Source organism: Eulemur rufifrons, chromosome 30, assembly GCF_041146395.1.
Source record: "Eulemur rufifrons isolate Redbay chromosome 30, OSU_ERuf_1, whole genome shotgun sequence".
NCBI classification, from domain to species: Eukaryota; Metazoa; Chordata; class Mammalia; order Primates; family Lemuridae; genus Eulemur; species Eulemur rufifrons.
The window spans coordinates 20,884,539-20,908,174 of record NC_091012.1 but is presented as its reverse complement, the minus strand read 5'-3'; the positions used below and the strand labels follow the sequence as shown (position 1 = coordinate 20,908,174).

The 23,636-nt window shown below is 60.4% G+C and overlaps 1 protein-coding gene across 15 annotated transcripts in view; it reads left to right on the top strand.

Moving 5' to 3' along the window:
- Nucleotides 1–23,636, top strand: part of ATP2B3 (ATPase plasma membrane Ca2+ transporting 3) — a 41,946-nt gene that overhangs the window by 3,399 nt on the left and 14,911 nt on the right. For 4 of the 15 annotated variants that reach the window (XM_069464458.1, XM_069464457.1, XM_069464455.1 and 1 more), the window contains exons 2-18: nt 1,937–2,134; nt 2,278–2,535; nt 2,975–3,100; nt 3,711–3,836; nt 6,385–6,426; nt 8,164–8,328; nt 8,841–9,055; nt 9,731–9,973; nt 10,268–10,509; nt 12,284–12,518; nt 15,134–15,313; nt 15,396–15,483; nt 15,939–16,045; nt 16,933–17,124; nt 19,004–19,217; nt 20,511–20,722; nt 21,591–21,698. In XM_069464458.1, the coding sequence (XP_069320559.1) occupies nt 1,937–2,134; nt 2,278–2,535; nt 2,975–3,100; nt 3,711–3,836; nt 6,385–6,426; nt 8,164–8,328; nt 8,841–9,055; nt 9,731–9,973; nt 10,268–10,509; nt 12,284–12,518; nt 15,134–15,313; nt 15,396–15,483; nt 15,939–16,045; nt 16,933–17,124; nt 19,004–19,217; nt 20,511–20,722; nt 21,591–21,698 (2,951 nt within the window). Of the gene's footprint in view, nt 1–1,936; nt 2,135–2,277; nt 2,536–2,974; nt 3,101–3,710; nt 3,877–6,352; nt 6,427–8,163; nt 8,329–8,840; nt 9,056–9,730; nt 9,974–10,267; nt 10,510–12,283; nt 12,519–15,133; nt 15,314–15,395; nt 15,484–15,938; nt 16,046–16,932; nt 17,125–19,003; nt 19,218–20,510; nt 20,723–21,590; nt 21,699–23,636 lie in introns of all 15 variants that reach the window. The other 11 variants (XM_069464459.1, XM_069464465.1, XM_069464456.1 and 8 more) reach the window with 10 other exon arrangements.

Here is a 23,636-nt window from a genome sequence, read left to right as displayed (position 1 = left end):
TCAGTGTAGGGCTGGTCCCTTGGAGGGGACAAAGAGGCAGTGGAGCACTGCGGGCTGTGGGAGCACGGAGAGGGTGAAGTCTGACGGCTTAGGACAGGGCCAAGGGATGGAGTCCAGGCTTGGAGGCCCGTGGCCCGGATGCCAGTCATACGTGGAAGCTTCCAGTACCTTCAGACACGGTGCCTTGGTCCAGGCCAGGGTAGACTGAGAAGCTGAGCCCCCTTGTGTGTGTGGATTCTGAGCCCCTCTGAGACCAGGCCGTCACAGGCCGGCTCACCAGCCTCAGCGCAGAGCCCCAGGAAGGGAGCCTGCCGCCCCAGCCCTCGCAGCCACGACATCCGCCCGGGGTGCGTGAGTGGCCTCCTGGGGCTCCAGAGCTATGGTTGAGGCCCTCTCAGCCCCTGGGAGGTTGCATCGAGGTGCCTCGTCTGCTTAGCACTCAGAGGGACCCACTGGAACTGGCCACCCCACCCTTCACCCTCTTTGTCCTTGACCTGGGGTTGCCGTGCCATCAGCATGAACCATTGACAATCTCATCAGCCCCAGCCTCCCCACCCCTTGTCCTCAGGGATGACAGGTGACAGAATTAGGTAAGGAGGGGTGGTTCTGATTGGGAGGCCAAGGCTAATTTGGGGACTCCTGAGGAAGCTGGTCACCAAATCTGCCAGAGTGGCTCTGGGTGTAATTCAAGTCACCGTTTAGATGCCAGCCTAGGGGGGTTGGTTCCCCAGGCACAGCTGAGAGTGAGATGTCACATGACATGGTGAGGCCAAGCAAGACCCAGAAAAGGCTGCAAGAGCTCTCTCAGTCCCCGCCCTCACTGCTGTGACTTCTGGTTCCCCCTAGCCCAGGCTGTGCCCGTCTCCTCTCCTCACATGACACATCAGTCCCCCTCTTTGGGTCTCTGAACCCAAGAACTTGCATTCCCCTGCTAGCCCTCATGTTCCCTCTCCTCTGCTCCTTCCCTGAGAAACTTCTGGAAAGCAGGCCTCCACTCCCTGTCTCCAGCAGCCACTCCTCTGTCCTCCTCAGCAGCCATGGGCACCATGGGCCGCTGCACGCTTTTGGAGACTCCCGTCGCCCTTGGCCCTGGCCCTGCCCCCCTTCCAGGCTCTTCCCAGCCCCGCAGGTTATACTGCGTGACCCTGCCAGTATTTGGGTCCAGCTGCCAGTGGCGGTGGGGGTGTGGCCAAGGCCCGGCGGCTGTCCAGTTCTCAGGGTGTCCGTGTCCTGGAAGCGCATTCCCACCGTGCACACCCACTCTGAAGAAGATGTGGAGCCCGGATGTTAGGAGCCAGACAGATCTGTCCCGACAGGAGGAAAAGCCCCTTCAGAGAGGGCCCTGGCCAAGTCTTTGGCATCTGGTCAGAAGCCGGGTCGTGCCAACCCCACCTCCCTTGACTGGTGGCCCTCCCACATCTCCACTAAAGTCCCCCCGACACATGCTGTCCCTCGGGGGGTGGTTGGCTGCTCTTTCTCCTGTCCGGTTCCCTCCGCGTCCCCCATCAGCTATCATCACCTTCCTCCGAATCCCCCTCAGAGGTAGTCTGGAGGTGGCACAGGACAGCGCAGAGACTGGGAGCGTGGATGAGGGAGGTGCGTGGCCTCGGGTCAGGTCCCAGCCGTAGTCGGGTAGCCTCCTGGGCCTGTTTTCTCATCTGTGTGTCAGGTGGAGGGTGGCAGCCCTTCCACCCCAGCTAGCAGCCCTACCTCGTGCCAGGGGCTCCCCATGGTGGCAGCCGGAGGGGCCGCACGCTCTCTGCGCGCGCACGCCCCCAAGGCTCTGCAGAAAGGCTCGCAGTGCCAGGCCTGTGCGGGTGTCGCCCTCTTGGAGCTGACAGTCTGGGCGAAGCAGACACTGGCCAGGAGCAGGGCGCCTGGCACGCAAGGCCAGCGGGCCCACTGTCTCTTTCTGTGCTTCTTGGGCGCCCCGCAGGCCTGGCGGACAACACCAATGACTTGGAGAAGCGCAGGCAGATCTATGGGCAGAACTTCATCCCTCCCAAGCAGCCCAAGACCTTCCTTCAGTTGGTGTGGGAGGCCCTGCAGGATGTGACCCTCATCATCCTGGAGGTGGCCGCCATCGTCTCCCTGGGCCTGTCGTTCTATGCACCGCCCGGGGAGGAGAGTGAAGGTGAGGGCAGGGGCCTGGCTGGAAGGAGGGGGAGGACTGAGACCTAAGATGAGGGGAGGCTCACAGGATGTCCCAATCCCAGTGGCAGGGCTCGTGGGCTCACATGATTCTCCACGTTTTCCTTGCCTTGGTCGTCGGCACAGCCTGCGGGAACGTGTCAGGTGGGGCGGAAGACGAGGGCGAGGCTGAGGCTGGCTGGATCGAAGGCGCTGCCATCCTGCTGTCTGTCATTTGTGTGGTGCTGGTCACGGCCTTCAACGACTGGAGCAAGGAGAAGCAGTTCCGAGGCCTACAGAGCCGAATTGAGCAGGAGCAGAAGTTCACGGTCATCCGGAACGGGCAGCTCCTCCAGGTCCCTGTGGCCGCACTGGTGGTGGGGGACATTGCCCAGGTCAAGTACGGTGAGTGTGCCAATCTCCACCCACCCTGCCAAGGAAGCCTGCTCTCGGTTCTGGGAGGGTGGCCCGGAGGAGACCACCCCAGTGCAGGCTCTGTCCCCAGGGGCATGTGTGCCTTCACCTGCAGGAGGCCGGAGCCGGGGCGCATGGGGAGCGTGAGGCAGGGCGGAGAGGGGGAGTTTCAGACACGACAGCACTCCAGCAAGCGGGCTGTTCCCGCCACGAAGGAGGCAAATGTCCCCATTCCCTGGGAGCTGGATGACACGGTTAGGTGGGGGTGGTTGCCCCCAGAAAGGCAGAGGAGGAAGGAAGAGGTCTCCCAAGTCCCTTTCCCGAGTGGCCCATAGATCAGGTGGGACCTGCCCGGCAGCGGGGGCAGGTGGTGGGGAGAAAGGCCCCACACACCCACGGCCTCTGGTCCCGGCCGCCGGCCGTCCCTTAGGAGACCTGCTGCCTGCTGACGGCGTGCTCATCCAGGGCAACGACCTCAAGCTGGACGAGAGCTCCCTGACGGGGGAGTCGGACCATGTGCGCAAGTCCGCCGACAAAGACCCCATGCTGCTCTCAGGTGAGGACCACCTTCCCGACCGGCCTAGCGTCAAGTCGCCTTCAAAGCCATTTGGCCCAGCACCCGAGTCCAAGCCAGCCTGCCAGGCCGGCCTCAGCCAGGGCCTCCCTGAAAGCCCTTCCAGGCAGGGAGTCTGAGGACTCCACCCACCGCGAGGCCTGGCAGCGGCAGCTCCGGCCACAGGGCGAGGCAGTCGGCCTTCTCAGCCAGGGGGGCCCTTGGTGCTGACCGGGAAGCCCCAGGAGGAGAGGCTTCCTGGGGGTCAGCACAGTGCCACACTCCCCCCAAATCCAGAGCCTGCGGAAGACCCGTGGGGCAGTGCTCCTCCCCAGAAGGCCCTGACTTAGCCCAGCGTTTATCCCCGTGGGAAAGACAGTGGCAAACAGGACAGGATGGCTGGAGGCCCTAGGTGGGCCCCAAGAACGGCTCCTCATGCTTCTGAGTGACCCCCTCCTTCTCTGTGGGCCAGGGAGGGCCTCCAGCCTAGACTTTGGGTCAACACGGTGTCTGGTGGCCTCTGGTGCGGAGTCCCTGCTTCTGTGGGTGCTGAACATGTCTTCCACCAGGGGGTGCAAACTCCCATCTCACTCTCTCTGTGTTGCTCCGCCAGGCACTCATGTTATGGAGGGTTCTGGAAGGATGGTGGTGACGGCCGTCGGTGTGAACTCCCAGACAGGCATCATCTTCACCTTGCTTGGAGCTGGTGGAGAAGAGGAGGAGAAGAAGGATAAGAAAGGTACGACAACACGGCTGCCTGTCGCCACGGCCTGCGCTCAGTGGGTAGGAGGCCACGCCCTGTCTTCGAGCCTTTTCGGGGACTGCTCTTCGGAGGTTTCCCCTGGGGAGCCAGCAGGCTGGGCCCCCCCCCCAGTTCTGTGTACGGGTAGCTTTCCTTAGCCCACTGTCCCCCTAAGGCTTTGGGAGCACGTGCCTGGGGCAAAGGACCGTGCCCCGCCTGGACAGGAGCGGGGCCAGCGCCCACTGGGGAGCCGAGGACCCCAGGCCTGCATGGCAGCCAGGGAAACGGGCCCGGAAGTCAGAGGCAGAGCCGCCCGAGCGCGACGAGGACGGGCTGGGGCACAGCAGTGTCTGGGGGCTGCCTGCAGCATGCCCCCGGGCCCCCTTGCTCTGGCCTGGGCTTGCCCGCAGGCGTCTCCCGCAGCCGGTACCAGGTAGGAGCAGGTTTCCATATGTGTGCCCCGCGCGGGAGAGCTCTGCTTCCTGCCCGAAGCCTCCAGCGGGCACCTGGGCCGGTGAGCTGGGGAGGGGTCATCAGCCAAGGTTTGGATGGGGACAGGCGAGCCTAAGGAAGGCTGGGCCCTGGGCCACCTCGAGAAGCTTCCTCCTCCTGGAGGCGGTGAGGGAGGAGCTGGGTAAGCTGCTGTTGCCTAGAAGTTTCCGTAGGCTCTGCCTCCTGGCAGCCTGGGCCTGTGTCTCCCTGCGTGGGCACCTCTGCCACACAGCCCTCTTCTTTGTCATCCCAGCCCCCTGTCCCTGCAGTGAGTGCCCTAGGGGTGCACAGGCCGATAGGCAGGCCCTGGGCCTATCTGGCCCTCTGGGCTGGGCTGGAGTCCCCGGGCCTCTCTCTAGGGAAGCCCAGTTGACCCTGCCTGGTGGCCTCATCCGCAGCTGGTTGGCAAGGAGCCTCTTCCATACCAGACCCTCCAAGGCCCTGTCCCTTGGCCTAATGGAACCTATACTCTCAGTGGCTCCTGCACCTTCTTCCCAGTCTCCTCACCTCCTGCTCTGTCCCTTAAATGCTGGTGTCCTTCCCACCTTGGTCCCTCTCCTCTTCGAACGTGACCAGACCCATCCAGCCCCTCCTAGGCCCCTTCCCCGCCCCAGCACCCTCAGGCAGGGCGGGTCCTGGAGAGGGGCCCTGGAGGAGCAGCAGCAGCACGGGCAGCTCCCCACTTCCCCTCCCCGTTGTGGCCTCCATGGCCCCTTTCCACCCGCTACCCCTTATTTCTTACCTTTTGACCTTGACTCCTATGTACCCTTCTCCTCCACGTGTCCTCCTTCGCCTCGTCACCGTCCCTCCGCTGCTGCCCGCTCTGTGCCAGGCCCAGTCGTCGTCTTCCCCCAGCGCTCATCGCACACCCCTCCCTCCTCCAGAGCCCCCGCCCCCCGCCCACCTGCAGGCGGGCTCTGTAGTCCCTCCTTCCTCTGGGCCCCATGGCCAGCATCTCCCTTGTTGTGCTGGATTGTCACTGTGCTGTCATCATATGTCTATGGGTGTCTTCCCTGCCCCCCAGAAGTCTCTTGCACCTTTGAACTGCCCCCCTCAGCCCCTACAGGGGCCCTGGGCATCTCCCCCTCCCTGACCTCTCATGCCACTTGGGTCCCCAGGGACATGAGATATTGGGTGATGACTGACAGGTCAGCCCATAAGCCCCTCCTGCTCTGGCTGATTCATCTCTGGATCCAGGGCCATTGTAGACGTGGCCCCCGAAGAGCTCCTCTAACTGCAGCCCTCAGAAGGGCTGTCCAGCACCATGGCCCCTAGCAGGGCTGCGGCCACCACCGAAGCCCCTGGGCGGGTCCCCCTGGTGCCTGGCCTGTCCGATGCGCACACTCTCTCCAGTGCTGCGGGGCACAGGCGCTCAGCCCTGCCCTCCTGCGCAGTGCCCTGGGCTACAAGGGAGCTTTGCCCTAGTTAACCAATGGCCTAGGGGGACCTGGCAGGGGCCCGAGGCCTAGCAGAGTCCCAGGTCTCATTCCTTTATCCCTTCAAGGCGCACGCTGAGATTCCCGCTGGCAGTGGTTGCGGGGAAATCCAGTCCCTAGGCTAGGGTGGCAGGGTGCTGGCTGCCCAGCTATGGGGACTTAGGAACCATTTAAGCGAACCCCTTGAGCAGGCTCTGGGGAAGCGACATCCCGACTGGAGGAGGACCCTGCTTCTTGGAAACCTCCTGCTACCAGCCACACGTGACCCTGGACCTGTCAAGGACTGACTTTAGGGGTTCTCTGTGGGGCTGGATCAAGGCCCAGGGGCAGCCCCAGCCAGCGAGCTGTCTTGCTCAGGAATCCTGGAGCTCTGTGGGGACTGTGTGTGGGGAGGTGGTGACAGGATGAGCCTGGAGAGGACAGGGCATTGAGAAGGTGCCACCTTGGGCGGCAAGCAGTCAGGGCCACCAGCAATCAGGCCGCTCCTTCTGCTCCCTCCCCCTTTGCCACGTGGCCCCGAGGCTGTCCTCCGTGTGTGCCTGTGTGTGTATGTGCGCATGCGTGCGCCACGTGGATGTTCTCAAGCCTTCGTGTCTGTCATCCCTCTTCCATTGTAGGCAAGCAGCAGGATGGGGCGATGGAGAGTAGCCAGACCAAAGGTAACGCGCGCCGCTGCTGGGGCGGCCGCTTGGAGCCCTGGGGGTGGGGCTGATGGGGGGGAGGGGCCGCCAGCCTCGGTGGCAGGAGCAGCACTTGGAGACCAGGTGAGTGGGCTCCACAGTCCCATCTTGGCGCAGGGGGAGGAGAGGGCACACCCCTGGAGCTGCTCCAGGCGTCCCGTCCACAGACACTGATGGAGGCTCAGACCGGCCACCTAGAGGATGGCCGCCCGTCCATCACCGTAGCCCAAGTGTCTCCGTGCCTTAGCCCAGCAAGTGCATAGAGATCACCTGTACGTGAGCACCCTCGGGCCACTTTGGCCAGATGAGGAAACTGGAGTACAGAGCAGGTGACTTTCCCCAAGCTCTGCATCCCAGTCAGTGGGGCCAGAGCAGGGGGACAGGTCGGCTCCCCTCCAGCTGAGCCTGTGGGCCAAGGAGACAGAGAAGCCAGCCAAGGGTTAGAGGCCTGGCTCTGCTGCCAGCCCGGCTGCCTGGCAGGTGTGGACACTCTGTGGACAGGCCTGTGTCCGGCTGTGAGACACAGGCAGCAGAAGTGGCTGGATGGCAGGTGGTGGCCCACGGAAGACAGAAGATGTCAGGTCAAATCAGCGAGCAATTCTAGGTACGGAGAACCCAAAGATGGATAAAGCATGGCCCAGGCCCTCTGGAAGGTCGCAGCACAGAGAGAGGAACACAGGGACGATACTCAAGTGTCGTATGCTGTGGTCTCACCCAGGGACCCAGGGACCATAACAGGGTCAGACAAGCCACTTGGAGCTTAGAGGATAACTGGGATTGGGAGGGTTAGGGGCAGGGGATGGCCTAATGGCTGGAGCCCTGGGTTAAGGGGGGGTGGCCCAGCTGTGTGGGGCCAGTGTGTCCCTGAGGCGCTGGGAGGAAAGAGCCATGGTGAGTGGCCTCAGGCCACCAGGTGAGGAGGAGACAAGAGGTGAGGGCAGTAGTGCCAAGTGCCCCATTGGGCGGGGCACAAGGACAGGACGGGGAACCCCTGGGTTGCCGGCTGGGGCCGGGGCACAGGAAGCAGGTAGGGGCGGACATGATTACTTCGGCAGTCGTCAGGACCCTGAGGCTGTGGAGTTGGTGGGGAGGGAGGTGACAGAGGCAGAGGGGTGGGGAGGACAGGGGAACAGAGCTGGGGGACATGCCACTTCAAAGGCAGCAAGGATGAGGAGCACAGGACCCTCAGGGCAGGAGTGAGGGGGCCGCCTGCTCTAGGGGAGGCAACCGGACAGGCAGGCGAGGCTTGCCCAGGGGGAGACTGCTGAGAGGAGAGACGGCTTGGAGGCTCCTAGGCCCCTCTGACTAGAGCGGACAGGTGGCTTGGACACCGGTGGGCAGATGAGTCAGCTCAGGATTCTGGAACATTCCTTGGGCTACAGGCCTCTGCTCTCAGGTATTGAGATTGGGGTGTTCCAGGACTGGTCACCCTGTCTGTGTGCCCAAGTACCTGGTGCTCGTGTCTGCCCTCCCTTCCCCCGAGAGAACCGTCTCTCTGTCCCACCTAGGACAGCGCTGGAGCCACCCCATCTATCCCGGGAGGGCCCGGGCTTGGGAGGGAGAGAAGGAAGCCGTGTTTAACTTGGAAATTAGAGAACACCATTGAATCCCGTGTGCTCTCATACGGTGTGGCATGTCTTTCCCCATGAAAGCCCCTCGTAGTCTCTTTACCCCAGCCAGGCCCTAACCTTGGCCGTGGGATTCCTCTATGTGCAGCTAAGAAGCAGGATGGGGCAGTTGCCATGGAAATGCAGCCCCTGAAGAGCGCGGAGGGCGGGGAGATGGAGGAGCGGGAGAAGAAGAAAGCCAACGTGCCCAAGAAGGAGAAGTCGGTCCTTCAGGGGAAGCTCACGAAGCTGGCCGTGCAGATCGGGAAAGCAGGTAGGGACCGGGCGTGGAGGTCACCAGGCTCCTGCAGGTGAGCTGGAAGGGATGTGGCAGGTGATGTGTGGGCCAGGAAGCCAGCGGGGACAGGCTAGGGCCAGAGATGGCCATCAGGGCCTGGCCCAGCCCTCCCCGGTACACATAAATTCCAAACCCTCCACTAAGGCCCCGGGGCACACGCATCACTCACGTGACCGCCCACCTCCCCCCCCACCCCCCCCCCCCCCCCGGGCTCCCCACCCCAGGCTCCAGGCTCTGCCTGGGGCACAGTCAAAAGGCAGCCAGCTGTCTGGCACCCCGACTTCTGAGGGTGGGTCGAAGCGTGCTGGCCCTCCCCAACCATGCTTCTCCTGCCATTTGGGGACCCCAGCAGAGGCAAGCAGGCCCCTCGCTCACCCTGCAGAGCCACGTCCCTCAGCCATTAGGAAAGGCCCTGACCTGGCTCGTACCTCTTCTTCCCTCTTCCTCCCTGCCTCCCTCACCCCTTCCTGCCCCACCCTCTGCGGCAGGGCTCGTGATGTCCGCCATCACCGTCATCATCCTGGTCCTCTACTTTGTGATTGAGACCTTTGTCGTGGACGGCCGGGCATGGCTGGCAGAGTGCACACCGGTCTACGTGCAGTACTTCGTGAAGTTCTTCATCATTGGTGTCACTGTGCTGGTTGTGGCTGTCCCAGAGGGCCTGCCTCTTGCTGTCACCATCTCCTTAGCTTACTCTGTCAAGGTAATAACAGTACTTACAGCTGATACCATTATACAGGCCCAGAAACTGGGATAGGAAGTGGGTAGGCACTGGGGCCGCAGTGAGGACTGGGGACAGTTTGGGATCCCACAGAGGAGGGGAGGCGCTGGGCAGGGACTTCAGGGGCGCTTGCTACTCCGGTAGCACAGACGCCTTCCCCTCCCAGGTTCCTGGGCACAGAGAGATGAGCCTGGAGTTTGGCATCTGAAGATGCAGGCAGGGGAAAGACGGGCGCTGGGGACTTGAGGGTGGAGGTCGAGGTGCCAGTGCTGCTTGCAGAGGCCGGGCAAGGAGGCAGTGGGCAGAGTGTGTGGGGGCCGGGCTGGGGTTGGGGAGCCGCAGGGCCAGCGGGCGAGTGACAGGGGCTCTGGGCAGGGGAGGACCCAGGTGAGCTCCCCCAGGTGGATGAGAGTCCTGAGGTCTTACAGGCCCGTGCCCTCGGTTTGGCTGCCACCCTGCAGCCAGTCCGTGCAGTGCCTTCCAGCCTTGCTGTCAGCCCCGTGCTGACTAAAGTCCCCAATGGGCTGTTAGTGCCCCACGTGGAGCTGGCTGAGCAGAGCAGAGTCGCCCCCGATGTCTGTGTTGACCGTCTCTTGCTCCACCCACCTGAGGAGTGAACAACCCCAGCACCCCCACCCCCGTCTGCGCCCTTTGCAGAAAATGATGAAGGATAACAACTTGGTACGCCACCTGGATGCCTGCGAGACCATGGGCAACGCCACAGCCATCTGCTCAGACAAGACGGGCACACTCACCACCAACCGTATGACCGTGGTCCAGTCCTACCTAGGGGACACCCATTACAAAGAGGTTCCAGCCCCCAACGCCCTGACCCCCAAGATCCTCGACCTCCTGGTCCACGCCATCTCCATCAACAGTGCCTACACCACCAAAATACTAGTGAGCCTGGCAGGGGTAGGGCTGGGGGGGCGAGGGGCTCACTAGCCTCCCTTAAGAACCCTTGCCCAGTGCCACATGGTCTCTGGGGTGCTGGGCACCCCCCTCCCCATCCCTGGCCTGCAGATTCTGGAAGGCCCTTCCAAGCATGTTGAATGATGGGAAGGCTGCCCATCCAGTCCGCACGGGAGGCCCTCCTCTGCTCCCTGCTCCCACACCCTGAGCCGTGCGGGCCCCGGGGGCAGCCGGGGATGGTCTTGGGGGCCCGGTGCCATGCTGGCTCTCCTCGCCCCGCAGCCTCCGGAGAAGGAAGGCGCTCTCCCACGCCAAGTGGGCAATAAGACGGAGTGCGCTCTGCTGGGCTTCGTCTTGGACCTGAAGCGGGACTTCCAGCCCGTGCGGGAGCAGATTCCGGAAGACAAGCTCTACAAAGTGTACACCTTCAACTCGGTCCGCAAGTCCATGAGCACGGCCATCCGCATGCCCGACGGCGGCTTCCGCCTCTTCAGCAAGGGGGCCTCAGAGATCCTGCTCAAAAAGTGAGTGGTTGAAAGGAAGGGGCCAGGGCCACGGCTGGGGGTAGGTAGCCAAGGGGCATGTATGCAGTTTCTTTGTTTGTTGTCCTGGTGGAATAAATGGTCAGAACAATGACCAGTTTCACCACTTTAAAGTGGACAGTTCGGTGGCATTAAGTACATTCACAACGTTGTACAGCTGTCACCACCATCCAATTCCAAAACATGGTCATCACCCCAAAAGCAACCCCATCCCCATTAGCAGTCCTTCCCCATCCGCCACCCCAGCTGGCACCCAGTCATCTGCTGTCTGTCCCTAGGGATTGGCCCATTCCAGACATTTCATGGAAATGGAGTCACACACTATGTGGTCTTTTGTGCCTGGCTTCTTCTTAGTGTACAGTTTTCAGGGTTCACCCATGTGTCAGCACGTCATTGCTTTTTAAGGCTGCATCCTATTCCACTGTCTGCACGGCCCACTTTTTGTTTATCCATCTGTCTGTCCATCCGTGGCCACTTGACTTGTTCCCACACTTACGTTATTGTCAGTAATGCTGCTGTGAACATGCTTGTGTGACTTTCTGACCGAACACCCGTGTCAGTCCCCTCGGGTATGGAGCCAGGAGTAGAATTTCTGGGTCATATGGGAACTCTATGTTTAACTTTTTGAGGCGCCACCAAACTGTTTCCCACAGAGGGGACACCATTCTCCATTGCCACCAGCAACGCACCAAAGGCTCCAGTTTCTCACCCTCATCAAGACTGATTTTCTGATACTATGACAGTGGTGCTAGCAGTTGTCCTAGTAGCTGTGAGGTGGCATCTCATGGTGGTTTTGAGTTGCACTTCCCTGGTGACTAATGACATTGAGCATCTTTTCATGTGCTTAGTGGCCATTTGTATGTCTTCTCTGGAGAAGTGTCTATTTAAGTCCTTTGCTCGTTTTTGAGTTATTTGTCTTTTCATCGTTGAGTTGCAAGAGCTCTTTACATGTCCCGGACACTAGGTCCTTATGAGATATGTGACTGTGGGCTGCCTTTGCACTCTCACGATAGCGTCCTTAGATGCACGCATGCTTTAAAATTGCGAGGAAGTCCAGTTGATCTATTTCTTGCTGTTGCTTATGTGGGTCTTCTTTTAGAGGTGGTGGAAACGTTCTGGAATTAGATAGCAGCGCTGGTCGCACCGCTCTGTGACTACATGAAAACCCATTGAATTGTCCACTTTAAATGGGCAGGTTGCGTGGTGTGTGAACTATACCTTAATAAAGCTGGTAAAACAAAGGGAGGGGGAACAAGCAACGTCACCTCCCGGCACCTGGCTTTTCCCCACTCCATCTCATTTCCTTCTGCCCCAGCCCAGTCACGCCAGCTCCTTCTTCAGCAGCCTGGCACGCCAGCCCCATTCACTTCCCCTATCTGCCTCTCGGGCCCTCAGCTCCCTTGTGCCCTCCTGTCCCCATCTGAATCCACCCAGTCCGGCCCCATCTGAGAGGCTCCTGGGGTTATCAGAGCTGCCTTGTCACGTCCCCACTCCATGGTGACAGCTGATTGCCTATGTGCCACACCCTTGTCCCAGTGAGTCCACGGGGAGCTGCCATGGCCTCGCTTAGCACTCCTTGGCTTGCAGCTAAATCTCCCCAATCTGCCTCTCGCCACATGGCCCTGTCCCCACGTCTCTCTGTGTCCTCTCCTCTTTTTACAAGGATACCGTCATTAGCTAGGCTCACCCCTAATCCAGCGTGACCGGCACTGTTTCCTCTTGTTCTCTCGCGGCCTCCGGCTCGCCCCCTACCTAGGTGCACCAACATCTTAAACAGCAACGGTGAACTCCGAGGCTTTCGTCCTCGGGACCGGGATGACATGGTGAAGAAGATCATCGAGCCGATGGCCTGTGATGGCCTCCGCACCATCTGCATCGCCTACCGGGACTTCTCTGCAGGCCAGGAGCCTGACTGGGACGACGAGAACGAGGTCGTGGGTGATCTCACCTGCATCGCTGTCGTGGGCATCGAGGACCCCGTGCGGCCGGAGGTAGACAGCCCCTTGTCTGTGAGCGTCCCTGGTCACTGTGCGCTCTGCTGGAGGTTGTCCGGATGGGTGGCAGGCGCCTTTCCTCACGTCCGGCTTCCACAGTGGGTATCTGGACACAGAAATCAGGGAGGGGGCGCCCCTCCTCGCCTCCCCAGCGTCATAGTAGAGAAAGGCTAGGTGTGGCGTCAGCGGCAGAGCCTCGGGGATCCGGGGATCCGGGGATCCTCCAGAGGGCGTGGCCGTCGTGCCCCAGATGAGACCCTCCTAGTGCACTTGAGCCCTCTTCCTGGGCGCTCTCACCCTGGCACCCACACAGAGCCTCTGTCCTGTCCTGCCCCCTCCTGTGTGGCCTATGGGCCCAGCTCAGGCTCCACCTTCTACCAGGCAAGAGAGGGTGGCAGTGGGAGCGATTCCTGCAGGACTGATGGGCTGGCGGGGTGGAGCCCGAGGGGCACAGGTCAGGGCACACGGTGGGCAGTTCCCAGTTGAGGGTTTTCTTGGGGCCACGTGAGGTTCAGGGCCTCCCTGTGGAGGTGTAAAGTGGGCAGGCAGGAGTGGAGAGCTCAAAGCAAAGGTCCTGGCTGGAGAGAGATTCCGGAAGCATCTTTCTATGGGTGAGATCCCCAGGGCGGGCAGCTGCAGCAGAGGCCAATGCAAGAGCAGAGCAAGGAGGACAGGTGAGGCCGGTCATGGCCTTGACATCAGGAGGTCATTTTCTTGTGCTTGAAAGATGGCAGACCCTCGAGAGGGCAAGAGCGTGCAGGGCAGCAGGCCTGGAGGGAGTGTGAGGCGTGGAGCTGCAGACAGCTGGCAGGAGGGTACACAGGCCACGGTGCTTGGAGGTGCGGGATGGCCACGGCCACAGGGGGCACAGGAAGCCTGGCGCCCAGGCTGAGTTCGTGCCAGAGTGGGGACTGTTGGCAACTTCTCCAGCACCCAGATGAGAAAGGACAGCGTGTCCCCTGAGGGAGAGGTCGGAGAGGTCGCTTCTGGAGGTGGGGGCCTTTGTGTCCCCCAGAGCTGCTCAGCCACTATTTTCGGCGCAGAGCCCCTGCTTCTCAGGCTCGTCATGGCCACTTGGTGGCAGCAGAGGGCGGCCTCCGGACGCTTCAGGGACTGGTTCAAAGGGGAGTCGTCTCCTTGTGGCTCATGGTCTTGCTGTCCAGCACCCCAAGATCCTCAAAGGGCAGAAAGTGTCCCTGTGCCGGAAGAAAGGACACACGTTCCGGGGTGCGGGTACAAGTCCCTCACGGCACCCGGGCTCTTCCCGGGCAGTCTTCGCTGAAGGATCACTGGGTCACTCTGTCACAGCCTGAAGTGGGCCCCCCCCTTCTCGCCCACACTCTCTCCCTGGCTGAGATCACATTCCCCCGCCAGCCTCGGGGGCCACCAGCATGCTGGGGACTCTCAGGTGACTGTCCTCCCCTGGGGTCTCCCAGCTACCATCCTCAGCCCCCCACTGCCTGGCTCCTGCTCCTGCGTGTCCCCTACCTGCCTGGGCTCCCTGGGCCGAGGGCTGGGCCCGACCTCCTAATCCACCTCCCGAGGCCTGAACCTCCTCTCCCTCCTCGCCCCTCCCCTCACTGTCACTTCCCCCTCAGTGGCATCATCTGCCCCACCCTGTCTCGCTCCCCTCTGAGCCTGAAAAGCCAAGTACCTCCTCATTCATTTGGGAACCGTCCTCCCCATCCCTCCATCACTGAACAGGGCCACCACCTCCGGGCTGGTCTCCGGGCTTGCCGCTCTCAACCCACTTCAGCCTGTTTTCCACTCAGCGCTAGTGGGATCTTTCTCCTTCCCTTGCTCCAGAATCTAACATGATACAGGTGGCCCCCAACTTTCTTAACGACTTTTGACTCGGTGGGCGTCAGTGCTCCTTCAGTCCCTGTGTGGCCGTTGCTTCCCGCTCAGTAAATCGTACGAGATATTCAACACTCTGCCACAAAACAGGCTTTGCATGAGATGATCTCGCACCACTTAGGCTAGCGTAAGTGTTCTGAGCACATTTAAGGCAGGCCGGGCTAAGCTGTGATCTATTAAATGTGTTCTCCAGTTCTGATGTTTTCAACTGACGATGCTTTCTCAGGATGTGAGCCCGCCATAAATTGAGGACATCTGTATTTGAAAACCGAAATGCATGTTGCATAACCAAAACAGTGCTCCACTTTCCCTGCCTTATCATGGAAACCTACAGCTCTAATGAAAAGATTAATTCTGAGAAAAATACCTTAGGTTTTATATTGTTAAAAAAAAATGGAGGCAAGTGAGAGAGGCGCCCCAAGCTTGGCCGCAAGCCAGGTGCTTGCCCTGAGTCGGGGCCCTGCTGGCCATCGGGGCGCCGGCGCGGTGGCTGGGGCGGGAGGCACCTGCGTTGCTCTGTAGGGCTGACACAGCCACCTCGCCGGCCTGCCGGGTGCGCCGGGTGCACAGCTTAGCACTGTGGCTAAGCTGCGTGGCAGGGCAGCCCCGTCATCCTCTGTGCTGCCTCGCTTTAGCACCACTGTCACTCTGCTGGACCTCGGCCACCCACAGATCCGAGTGGAGGAAGGGGTGCAGCCTGGATTCTACACATATGTGGCCTTGAGGGCCCCACCCACTTCTCTCGTCTCTTCCAGGTCCCTGAAGCTATCCGCAAATGCCAGCGTGCTGGCATCACGGTCCGCATGGTGACTGGGGACAACATCAACACGGCGAGGGCCATCGCGGCCAAGTGCGGCATCATCCAGCCCGGGGAGGACTTCCTGTGCCTGGAGGGGAAGGAGTTCAACCGGCGGATCCGCAACGAGAAAGGCGAGGTAGCTCCCCACTGCGCCCAGACCGGCCCCCCCGCCCCCCACCCCCCACCCCAGCGCTGCAGCCTCCGTGTGCCTCCCCCAGATAGAGCAGGAGCGGCTGGACAAGGTGTGGCCCAAGCTGAGGGTGCTCGCCCGCTCGTCTCCCACCGACAAGCACACTCTGGTCAAAGGTAAAAGAGCCTCTTGCCCTGACCCTGCTGCTCCGGGTTAAGGGGCTGAACGGAAAATGCCCAAGCAAGGTGGGCCCACAGAGGCTGGCCCCTCCTCGTAACAGATGGGGAAACTGAGGCCCAGGAGCAGGAGACACTTAGCCAAGCCACACGGTGCTGGGTCCCTCCCTTCTACCAAATCACACACCCAGTGTCATCTCCTATCCCCTGAACAAGTGAGCCAGTCTCACTGGGTGACAGGGATGGGGGAGGGGCAGAGGGACGGGGCTGTCCAGTTAAGGCCTGGGGACTTGACACCACAAGCGACAGGAAGCACAGAGTATTGGAACGGTAGCGCAGGCAAAATCCCAAGGGGTTTTCAGAGCCAGCCCCAATCCCCCAGCTCCCTGGGCTGGGCCACGCAGGGCTGCGGTGACAGATGGCAACACCCTGCCCTGCCCCACTCTGTGTTCCAGGGATTATCGACAGCACCACCGGCGAGCAGCGGCAGGTGGTGGCTGTGACCGGGGATGGCACCAATGATGGGCCGGCCCTCAAAAAGGCGGACGTGGGCTTCGCCATGGTGAGCCACACGGTGTCAGCCCAGCTCCCCGCAGCGGGTGGGCCTGTGTCCAGCTCGTGGCCATTAGCTGTACCAGAAAGTGGGAGCCAGTACTGGGGCGGGTTGCAGAGTGCCAGAATGTTCTTTCTCTCACACCCTGTCCACTAGGGCCTGTGTGGGCTCTGCCAGTCAGGAGACACGTGTGCCGTTTGTTTAAGAGTATTTGGTGTGACGCCCAAGGTGACGGTGGGGCCCAGCCGTACGGCACAGGGGAAGGGGAGCAGCGGGCGGGGAGCCCCTCTCCCCACCCTACCGACAAGGAGCACCCCCCACTGGCCACAGTCAGCTCGGCCCCTTCCCAGCACTCATACCCAGGGGCCTGTGAGCACCAAGCTGAGCTTCGTGGGGCTGGCGGCTGTCACAGGGCCAGGCCTGGGGTGGGGACAGGGCTGAGCGCTTTGCATGGCTGTAGCTGCACTTGCGTCGGAGTGTTGGGCCGGGGTCCTCCTGCAAACGCTGTGTGGACCAAGAGGACAGGTTCCTCCTCGCCCAAGGCATCCGCGTCCAGGACTTCCAGGGGCTCCTTAGGTAGCAGCCTCTCTAGAGCACTAAGAAGGGACTGCAGGCTGCTTGGTGGCCACGTGGCAGCAGCTGGGCCTGGTGTGTGAGTCTGTGTTGATGGCCATGTTGTCAGCACACTGTTTATGAGCAAAGCCTCCCTGTGACCCCCTGCTGTTTGTGGTAGAAAACACGTTGGATACACACCAGTGCTGTTCTCAGCTGGGGGGCCTTATTTGGAAGGGAACGGCAGGGAACCAGGCCAGGTGGGCTGGGTGATGGAGGGGGACTGGGGCAGGGGCCCCACGGAAAATCTGTGTGTGTGTGTGTGTGTGTGTGTCACCGCCCAGGGCATCGCAGGGACTGACGTGGCCAAGGAGGCCTCTGACATCATCCTGACTGATGACAACTTCACCAGCATCGTCAAGGCGGTGATGTGGGGCCGCAACGTCTACGACAGCATCTCTAAGTTCCTGCAGTTCCAGCTGACGGTCAACGTGGTGGCCGTGATCGTGGCCTTCACGGGCGCCTGCATTACTCAGGTGGGCATCGGGAGCTGCTGTGGCCTGACAAGGACAAAGGGCTCCCGCCCGTGGCCCAGTGGGCCCGCAGGAGGCCGCTGGTTTCCAAAGGCGGTGACTGAGGCTAAATTGCCCAGGCCTGAGGGCCACGTTGGAAGAACGAATTTTTTTCTTTGCTACAGATTTTTTTATTGAGATCAAATTCACAGACAAAAAATTTACCATTTTAGAGTACACAAGCCAGTGGGGCGGTAGTATATTTACAGTGTTATGCAGTCATTATTTCTATCTAGTTCCGGAACATTCTCCTCAGTCCCAAAGGAAGTCCCATCCCCATTAGCAGTCACTCTCTAGTCCCCTCTCCAGCCCCCGGCAACCGCCAATCTCCTTGGGACATCTAATAGCAGCAGGCCGAATAGTGTGTGGCCTTTTGTGTCTGGCGTCTCACGTAGCACAGGCTTTCAAGGTCCATCCACCTGGTGGCACAGGCAGAACGTCATTCCTTTGGTGGCCACATCACGCTCCATTGTATGGATGTGCCGCATTCTGTCTACGCATCCAGCAGCCAGTGGGCACGGGGTCATTTCCACCTTTTGGCTGTGGTGACTGGTGCTGCTGGGACGTCGTGTATGGGTTTCTGTGTGGAGGTGTGTTGTCAGTTGCCCTGGCCCGAGACCTGGGAGTGGAGACGCCAGGTCACGTGGGAGCTCTAGGGTGCAGCCTTGGTGGAGCCTCCCCCGCCTTTCTCCCCACGGGCCAGTGCCCAGAATTTACTCGTCCCCCATTAGAGAGGGTTAAGTTTGTGGTTGACAGGTAGTTAAATTACTTACTGATCAACTTAGTCCTTTCAAAGATTTTTTAAAATTGAGATAACAGTCACATAACATAAACTTCACCATGATAACCATTTTAAAAATCTATAATTGAGGCTGGACTCAGTGGCTCACGCCTGTAATCCTAGCACTCTGGGAGGCCGAGGCGGGAGGATCGCTCGAGGTCAGGAGTTCGAGACCAGCCTGAGCAAGAGCGAGACCCCATCTCTACTAAAAAGAGAAAGAAATTATCTGGACAGCTAAAAATATATATAGAAAAAATTAGCCGGGCATGGTGGCGCATGCCTGTAGTCCCAGCTTCTCGGGAGGCTGAGGCAGGAGGATCGCTTGAGCCCAGGAGTCTGAGGTTGCTGTGAGCTAGGCTGACGCCACGGCACTCTAGCCTGGGCAACAGAGCAAGACTCTGTCTCAAAAAAAAGTCTATAATTAGTGGTTTCTAGTAAATTCCCAGCGTTGCCCAACCATTACCCCATCTACTCCTAGAACACTCTCCTCACTCCAAAAGGAGGCCTTGACCCCATTAGCAGTCACTGTCTACCCCCGTCCCAGCCCCTGGCAGCCACTCATCTGCTTTCTCTCTCTATGGATTTGTCAGTTCTGGAAGTTTCATGGGAATAGAATGGTACAATACATGGCCTTCTGTGTCTGGCTTCTGAGAGGCTGATTTTTAACCAACAACTCAGAGGAGCTGAAGAGAAGGAAAGTCCAGTTCAGAGTTTCTGCCTCCTTCTGCCCCATGGGTGTAGGGAACAAGGAGAGCACCCCTCATTCTGTCCCAGATCCAGAGCCCCATCGTCGGGCTGTTTTGTGGCTTGGGGTTTTTCACCTCCCGTGAAGGGTTTGGAGCACACCTTGTAGATTGCTGCCTCCAGCTGAGACAAGAAGGGAGGTGACATTGGAAAGCCCAGCAAACGCCTCCGCTCTCCTAAAGACAACACAGGGATGGAGACGCCATGTTTTTATGGATGTGAAATTCTGGTGACACTGACCCCACGCTGAGTTTCTCCGGGAGCTGCGGGGTTTCCGGGCCCAGGCCTTCCGGAAGGGTGACTGCCTCCTCTCCACAGGACTCTCCTCTCAAAGCCGTGCAGATGTTGTGGGTGAACTTGATCATGGACACATTTGCCTCCCTGGCCCTGGCAACAGAGCCGCCCACCGAGTCGCTGCTGCTGCGGAAGCCCTACGGCCGGGACAAGCCCCTCATCTCTCGCACCATGATGAAGAACATCCTGGGCCACGCCGTCTACCAGCTCACCATCATCTTCACGCTGCTCTTCGTCGGTGGGTGGGCTGTGCACGGTCCATCGCGATCGCGGGCGGGGGGTGGGCATGCAGGGGGACTTTGGGTGGGGCTGGCTGGGGAGCGGGAAGGAGCAGGAGAGCCTGCGACCCTCAGCGCTCGCCGGCTGCGCCATCCCGGCTCCCTCACAGCAGGGAGCGGTTCCAGTGTCCTGAGATCTTGTCCACTGCGCAGGCAAAGTGTCTCTTCCTCCACCCAGCCCCAGATCCACTCACCCGCGCACCCCAGGACTGTCTCTCCAGGGACAGTGACCGGCGTGCTGTGCTGGGAGTTGTGGGAGGACGAGGGGAGAAGAGGGAAAGGAGAGAGTAAAGGAGGGGGAGGGGGAGGGGGAGGGAGGGGTGGCCAGGCTCCAGGTGAGGTGGCCAGGGGCTCAGGAAGCAGGAAGGGGGGGCAGGGGAGAGACGGGATGGAGGATGGAACCCTGGGAGAAGAACGGGGACCCCAAGCCCTGGCCACTGGCCTTGCAGACCGGCCAGGGAGGGTGGAGGGTGCACCGCTGAGAGAAGCAAATCCTCTGGCGCAACGTTGTCGCCTCCTTGGCTGCCTCTGGCCTCTGCCAGCACCGGTGGTGGCTCTCCTGAAGGGCGGTTTGTCAGTTTGCTTGTGGCCTTATGTCAGTCAGGGGCGCTGTCCAGTCTCTCGTGACCCTTGACTGTGTGGTCCCATATCCACATGAGGCTCTTAGAAAGGGCTGGAATCGGGGGTCATCTGTCACTACCCTCTGGGGCCTAGCGTGGCTCAGCTTTCAGGGTGCGTCCCGGGGTGTGCAGGGACAATGTCTGCGAAGGGGCGGGACCCACAGGATGAGGGGGACCCAGATGTCAGTATCTGGGGCTCCTCTGGGGAGCCCCTTCTCTGATTTCTTGGAGCGGAAGGCTCCCATCGCCTGCCCAGGGCCTAACTCCTGCTGCCCCGTCCCAGGAGCCAGGCAGAGCTGAGAGATTTCCTCCGGCTCGGGTCTGAATGTCCTCACTACCGCCCTCACGGTTTCAGTGCCAGCACCCTGGGTCCAGCCCCTGGCCTGGCGGGGTCTCGGGATTCTGCTTCAGTCTGGGGTCTGGCTTCCTTGGGCCTCGAGCTCGAATCTGTCACCCTCTGGGATGAGGGACTCACGTGAGGAGCCACACAATTGTCTTGCTCCGGAGTGATGTGGCCCCGGTCACGCGCTGAGACAACCGTGCTGGGAACATGGCGCGGCGCCTGCCGGGGGACGCGGGCTGGGCTGCCCCGCACCGGCCTCCGCTGCCCTCACGCGCGCCCTCGGCTTCCAGGGGAGCTCTTCTTTGACATCGACAGCGGGAGGAACGCGCCCCTGCACTCGCCGCCCTCGGAGCACTACACCATCATCTTCAACACCTTCGTCATGATGCAGCTCTTCAACGAGATCAACGCCCGCAAGATCCACGGCGAGAGGAACGTGTTCGACGGCATCTTCAGCAACCCCATCTTCTGCACCATCGTCCTGGGCACCTTTGCCATCCAGGTTAGGAGGGCAACTCCACTCTCGGCCCCGTGTCTCCCCCCGAGGTGGCTTCCCTGCCCCTCCTGACTTCCCCTCTCAGCGTTCGTCTTCCAAACGTCACCGGGCTTGCCCTGGCGTCACCTGGCTGCCTTCGGCACAGCCAACTCTTCTCATAGGTGCTGTAGGGAAGGCCAATAGATCAGGAGGCGCAAACCACTGAAAGACAGTTGATTACTCACAGAGCCCACAAGGAGGACGCATGCCACAGCACGGGGGCCACAGGGAAAGCAGCAGTTAGGAGGCAGGACTGTGGACAGGAGCCTTACTGTGGCTTCCTCAGGAAGGAATGGGTAAGGCAGGAAGCAGGCTCGGGACTGGCGAGTGTGCGTCAGCGCAGCCTGTCCTGGGCATAAGGGCACTGCCTGTGTGTGAGAGTCTGGCAGGAGGTGGCTGCGGTGTGGGCTCCGGATTGGGTGGTTTGCAGTTGAAGCAAGGAGGCAGGAGCCCGAGGCTGGGTGACTCGGGCATGTGCTGGGGTCTCCAGAACAAGGCGTGCCTGGCCTTTGCACGCAGGGCAGGTGTCAGTGGGTGCCTAGCCCTGGCAGGGCAGGGACGCCGCCGAAGGGGCTGCAGCTGCTCCATCCCGGCACCCTCGGCCTCGGGTCAGCCCGTGCCTTCCTTAGGCGCTTGCCAATGGGGAGATGAAGGCAAAGAGGCCAGAGAAAGGACAGCCAGGCCCTCTGCCTGGGAGCGCCCATCTGCCCCAGGGAGCAACAGCCCTCTGACTCCCCCCAGGACGGCCAGGCCTCCAAGGGGCAGGGCCGGCCTAGAGGACGAGGGCGGCCTGGGAGCCGCTGCTGGACCTGCCTTTCCCCACCGTCCTCTGCAGATTGTCATCGTCCAGTTCGGCGGGAAGCCCTTCAGCTGCTCCCCGCTGTCCACAGAACAGTGGCTCTGGTGCCTGTTTGTTGGTGTTGGGGAGCTGGTCTGGGGACAGGTGAGTGTCTGCCTGGTCAGCTTTCTCCACCCTGCCCCGCTTCCGGTCTTCTCTGCGGGCGGCACCAGCGACGGCCCCATTGCCCTAACTCCTGCTCCAGGAGGGTGCACCGCGGGCTCAGGCCTGTGATGCACCATGACCCAGGGTGGCAAGGCCACAAGTGACAATATCAGCAGAAGGAATGCAAAGGACACTGGCCAGGACGTCACAGGGCCCCAGAAAACCAGCCACCACTCCCCTTTCCATGATAGAAGCCAAAAATCGACCCTTCAAACTGAGTGGCTTAGAAAATCCCCACGTATTTGACATTAAACAACCCCTGCTAAATAATCCACGGGGCAAAGAGCAAGTGTCTCGAGGAATTAGGAACTATTAACGATCTGACGGAAAGTGACAGAACCGCACATTCAGTCCCGTGGGCCGCAGCTGAAGCCACACACAGGGAGAAGTTTATAGACCTGTTAGATCAGGAAGGAACAGGCTGGTACACGAGAGGCCTCTGAAAGCATTTCTCTGGAGTTCTAGAAAGTTCTAGAAAGTTCTAGGAAGCTGGGTCCAGAATCCACCTCTCTCTGTGTCTTAATCACCTTGGCTGCCATAACAAAATACCATAGACTGGATGGCTTAAACACCAGCATTTATTTTCTTGAAGTTCCAGAAGCTGAAAGTCCAAGATCAGGGAGTCAGCAGGGTCAGTTCCCAGGGAGGGGTCCGTGCTGGCTTGCAGACTGTCGTCTTCTCACTGTGTGCTCTCTTAAGGGCGCTAACCCCGTCAGAGCAGGGCCCCGCCCTGATGACCTCATTTACCCTGATCACTTCCTTACTCCACATACAGCCACACTGAGGGTTAGGGCTTCAACTCATGAACTTAGGGAAGGACACAATTCAGTCTGTAGCATTCTGGGTTTTGTTTCTCCATCCGCTGGTGTTCCCCTGAGCCAGCCATAGGGGCTGCTGCCCTCTTGCCGGTCCCCAGCGTTAATGTCCTCATGGATGGCCCACCTCGTTCCTCCGTGTCATTTTCAGAATTGTCCTCTTTCTGTCCACCACTGCACACACCTCACCTCGCAGCCACACTTGGACCTGGTCACTCCATGCAGTCCCCTCAGTTCCCACAACCTGGGCTCGAAGCACAGCTCGGGGGAGCCAGCCCACTTCGTGACCGTCAAGCTCCCAGGCCACAGGCCTTCTGGTTCCACCGGGTCGCCTGGCCTCCCCCCCAGGAACATGGCACCAGCCTGGAGCTTGGCCTCTCAGGACTATCAAGTGGTCCTTTTAGTTTTTTAACTCTTTTCAACTAAAACAATAAAACATGTTCAAGTGGAAAAAACTCAATAGAAAGGAATCTCTGTGAACAGGTCCTCGAGTCCCCTGCTGGCCACATTTGATGAAGACACTTGCTCAGGCACATAAGATGGACAGGACATTTTGTTCTAGAACTCTAGGTGCCTGTCACCCCTTGCTGCGGCTTCCCCTGTGTCCTTCTAGACTGTTCCCCTCCTTCCCAGTGGCCTACAAAATGCAAAGCCTCTCTTCACTCCTGTGGGGCTCTTCCTGCCCCTGCCCTTTCCAGCTGTCACCCTCCTTGTCACCTTGCTCTTCCTCCCCAGTCCCCAGCGGGCCCTTCTCTAGGCCTGTCTTCCCCCAGGAGATGCCCTCTCCAGGAGACACCGGGCAAGAGCTTCCAGGTTTCCCCTCCCGGGGGAGTTGTGAAGACAGCGCTTAATTCTCCGGGCAAGGATGTGGGACAACACGCATGGAGTATTGCCACCCAGGGAAGCTCCCCTGGGCCGAGGTGTCCTTGGCTTTCCTTGGGGTCAGTCACAGGGGCATGCAGTGCTCACGTGGCTGGCCTTAGTCTCCAGCCCTCTGAAGGTTGAGGCAACACCCCAGGGCCCAAGACCCCCACCATAAGTCACACTGTTCACGTAGACTGTG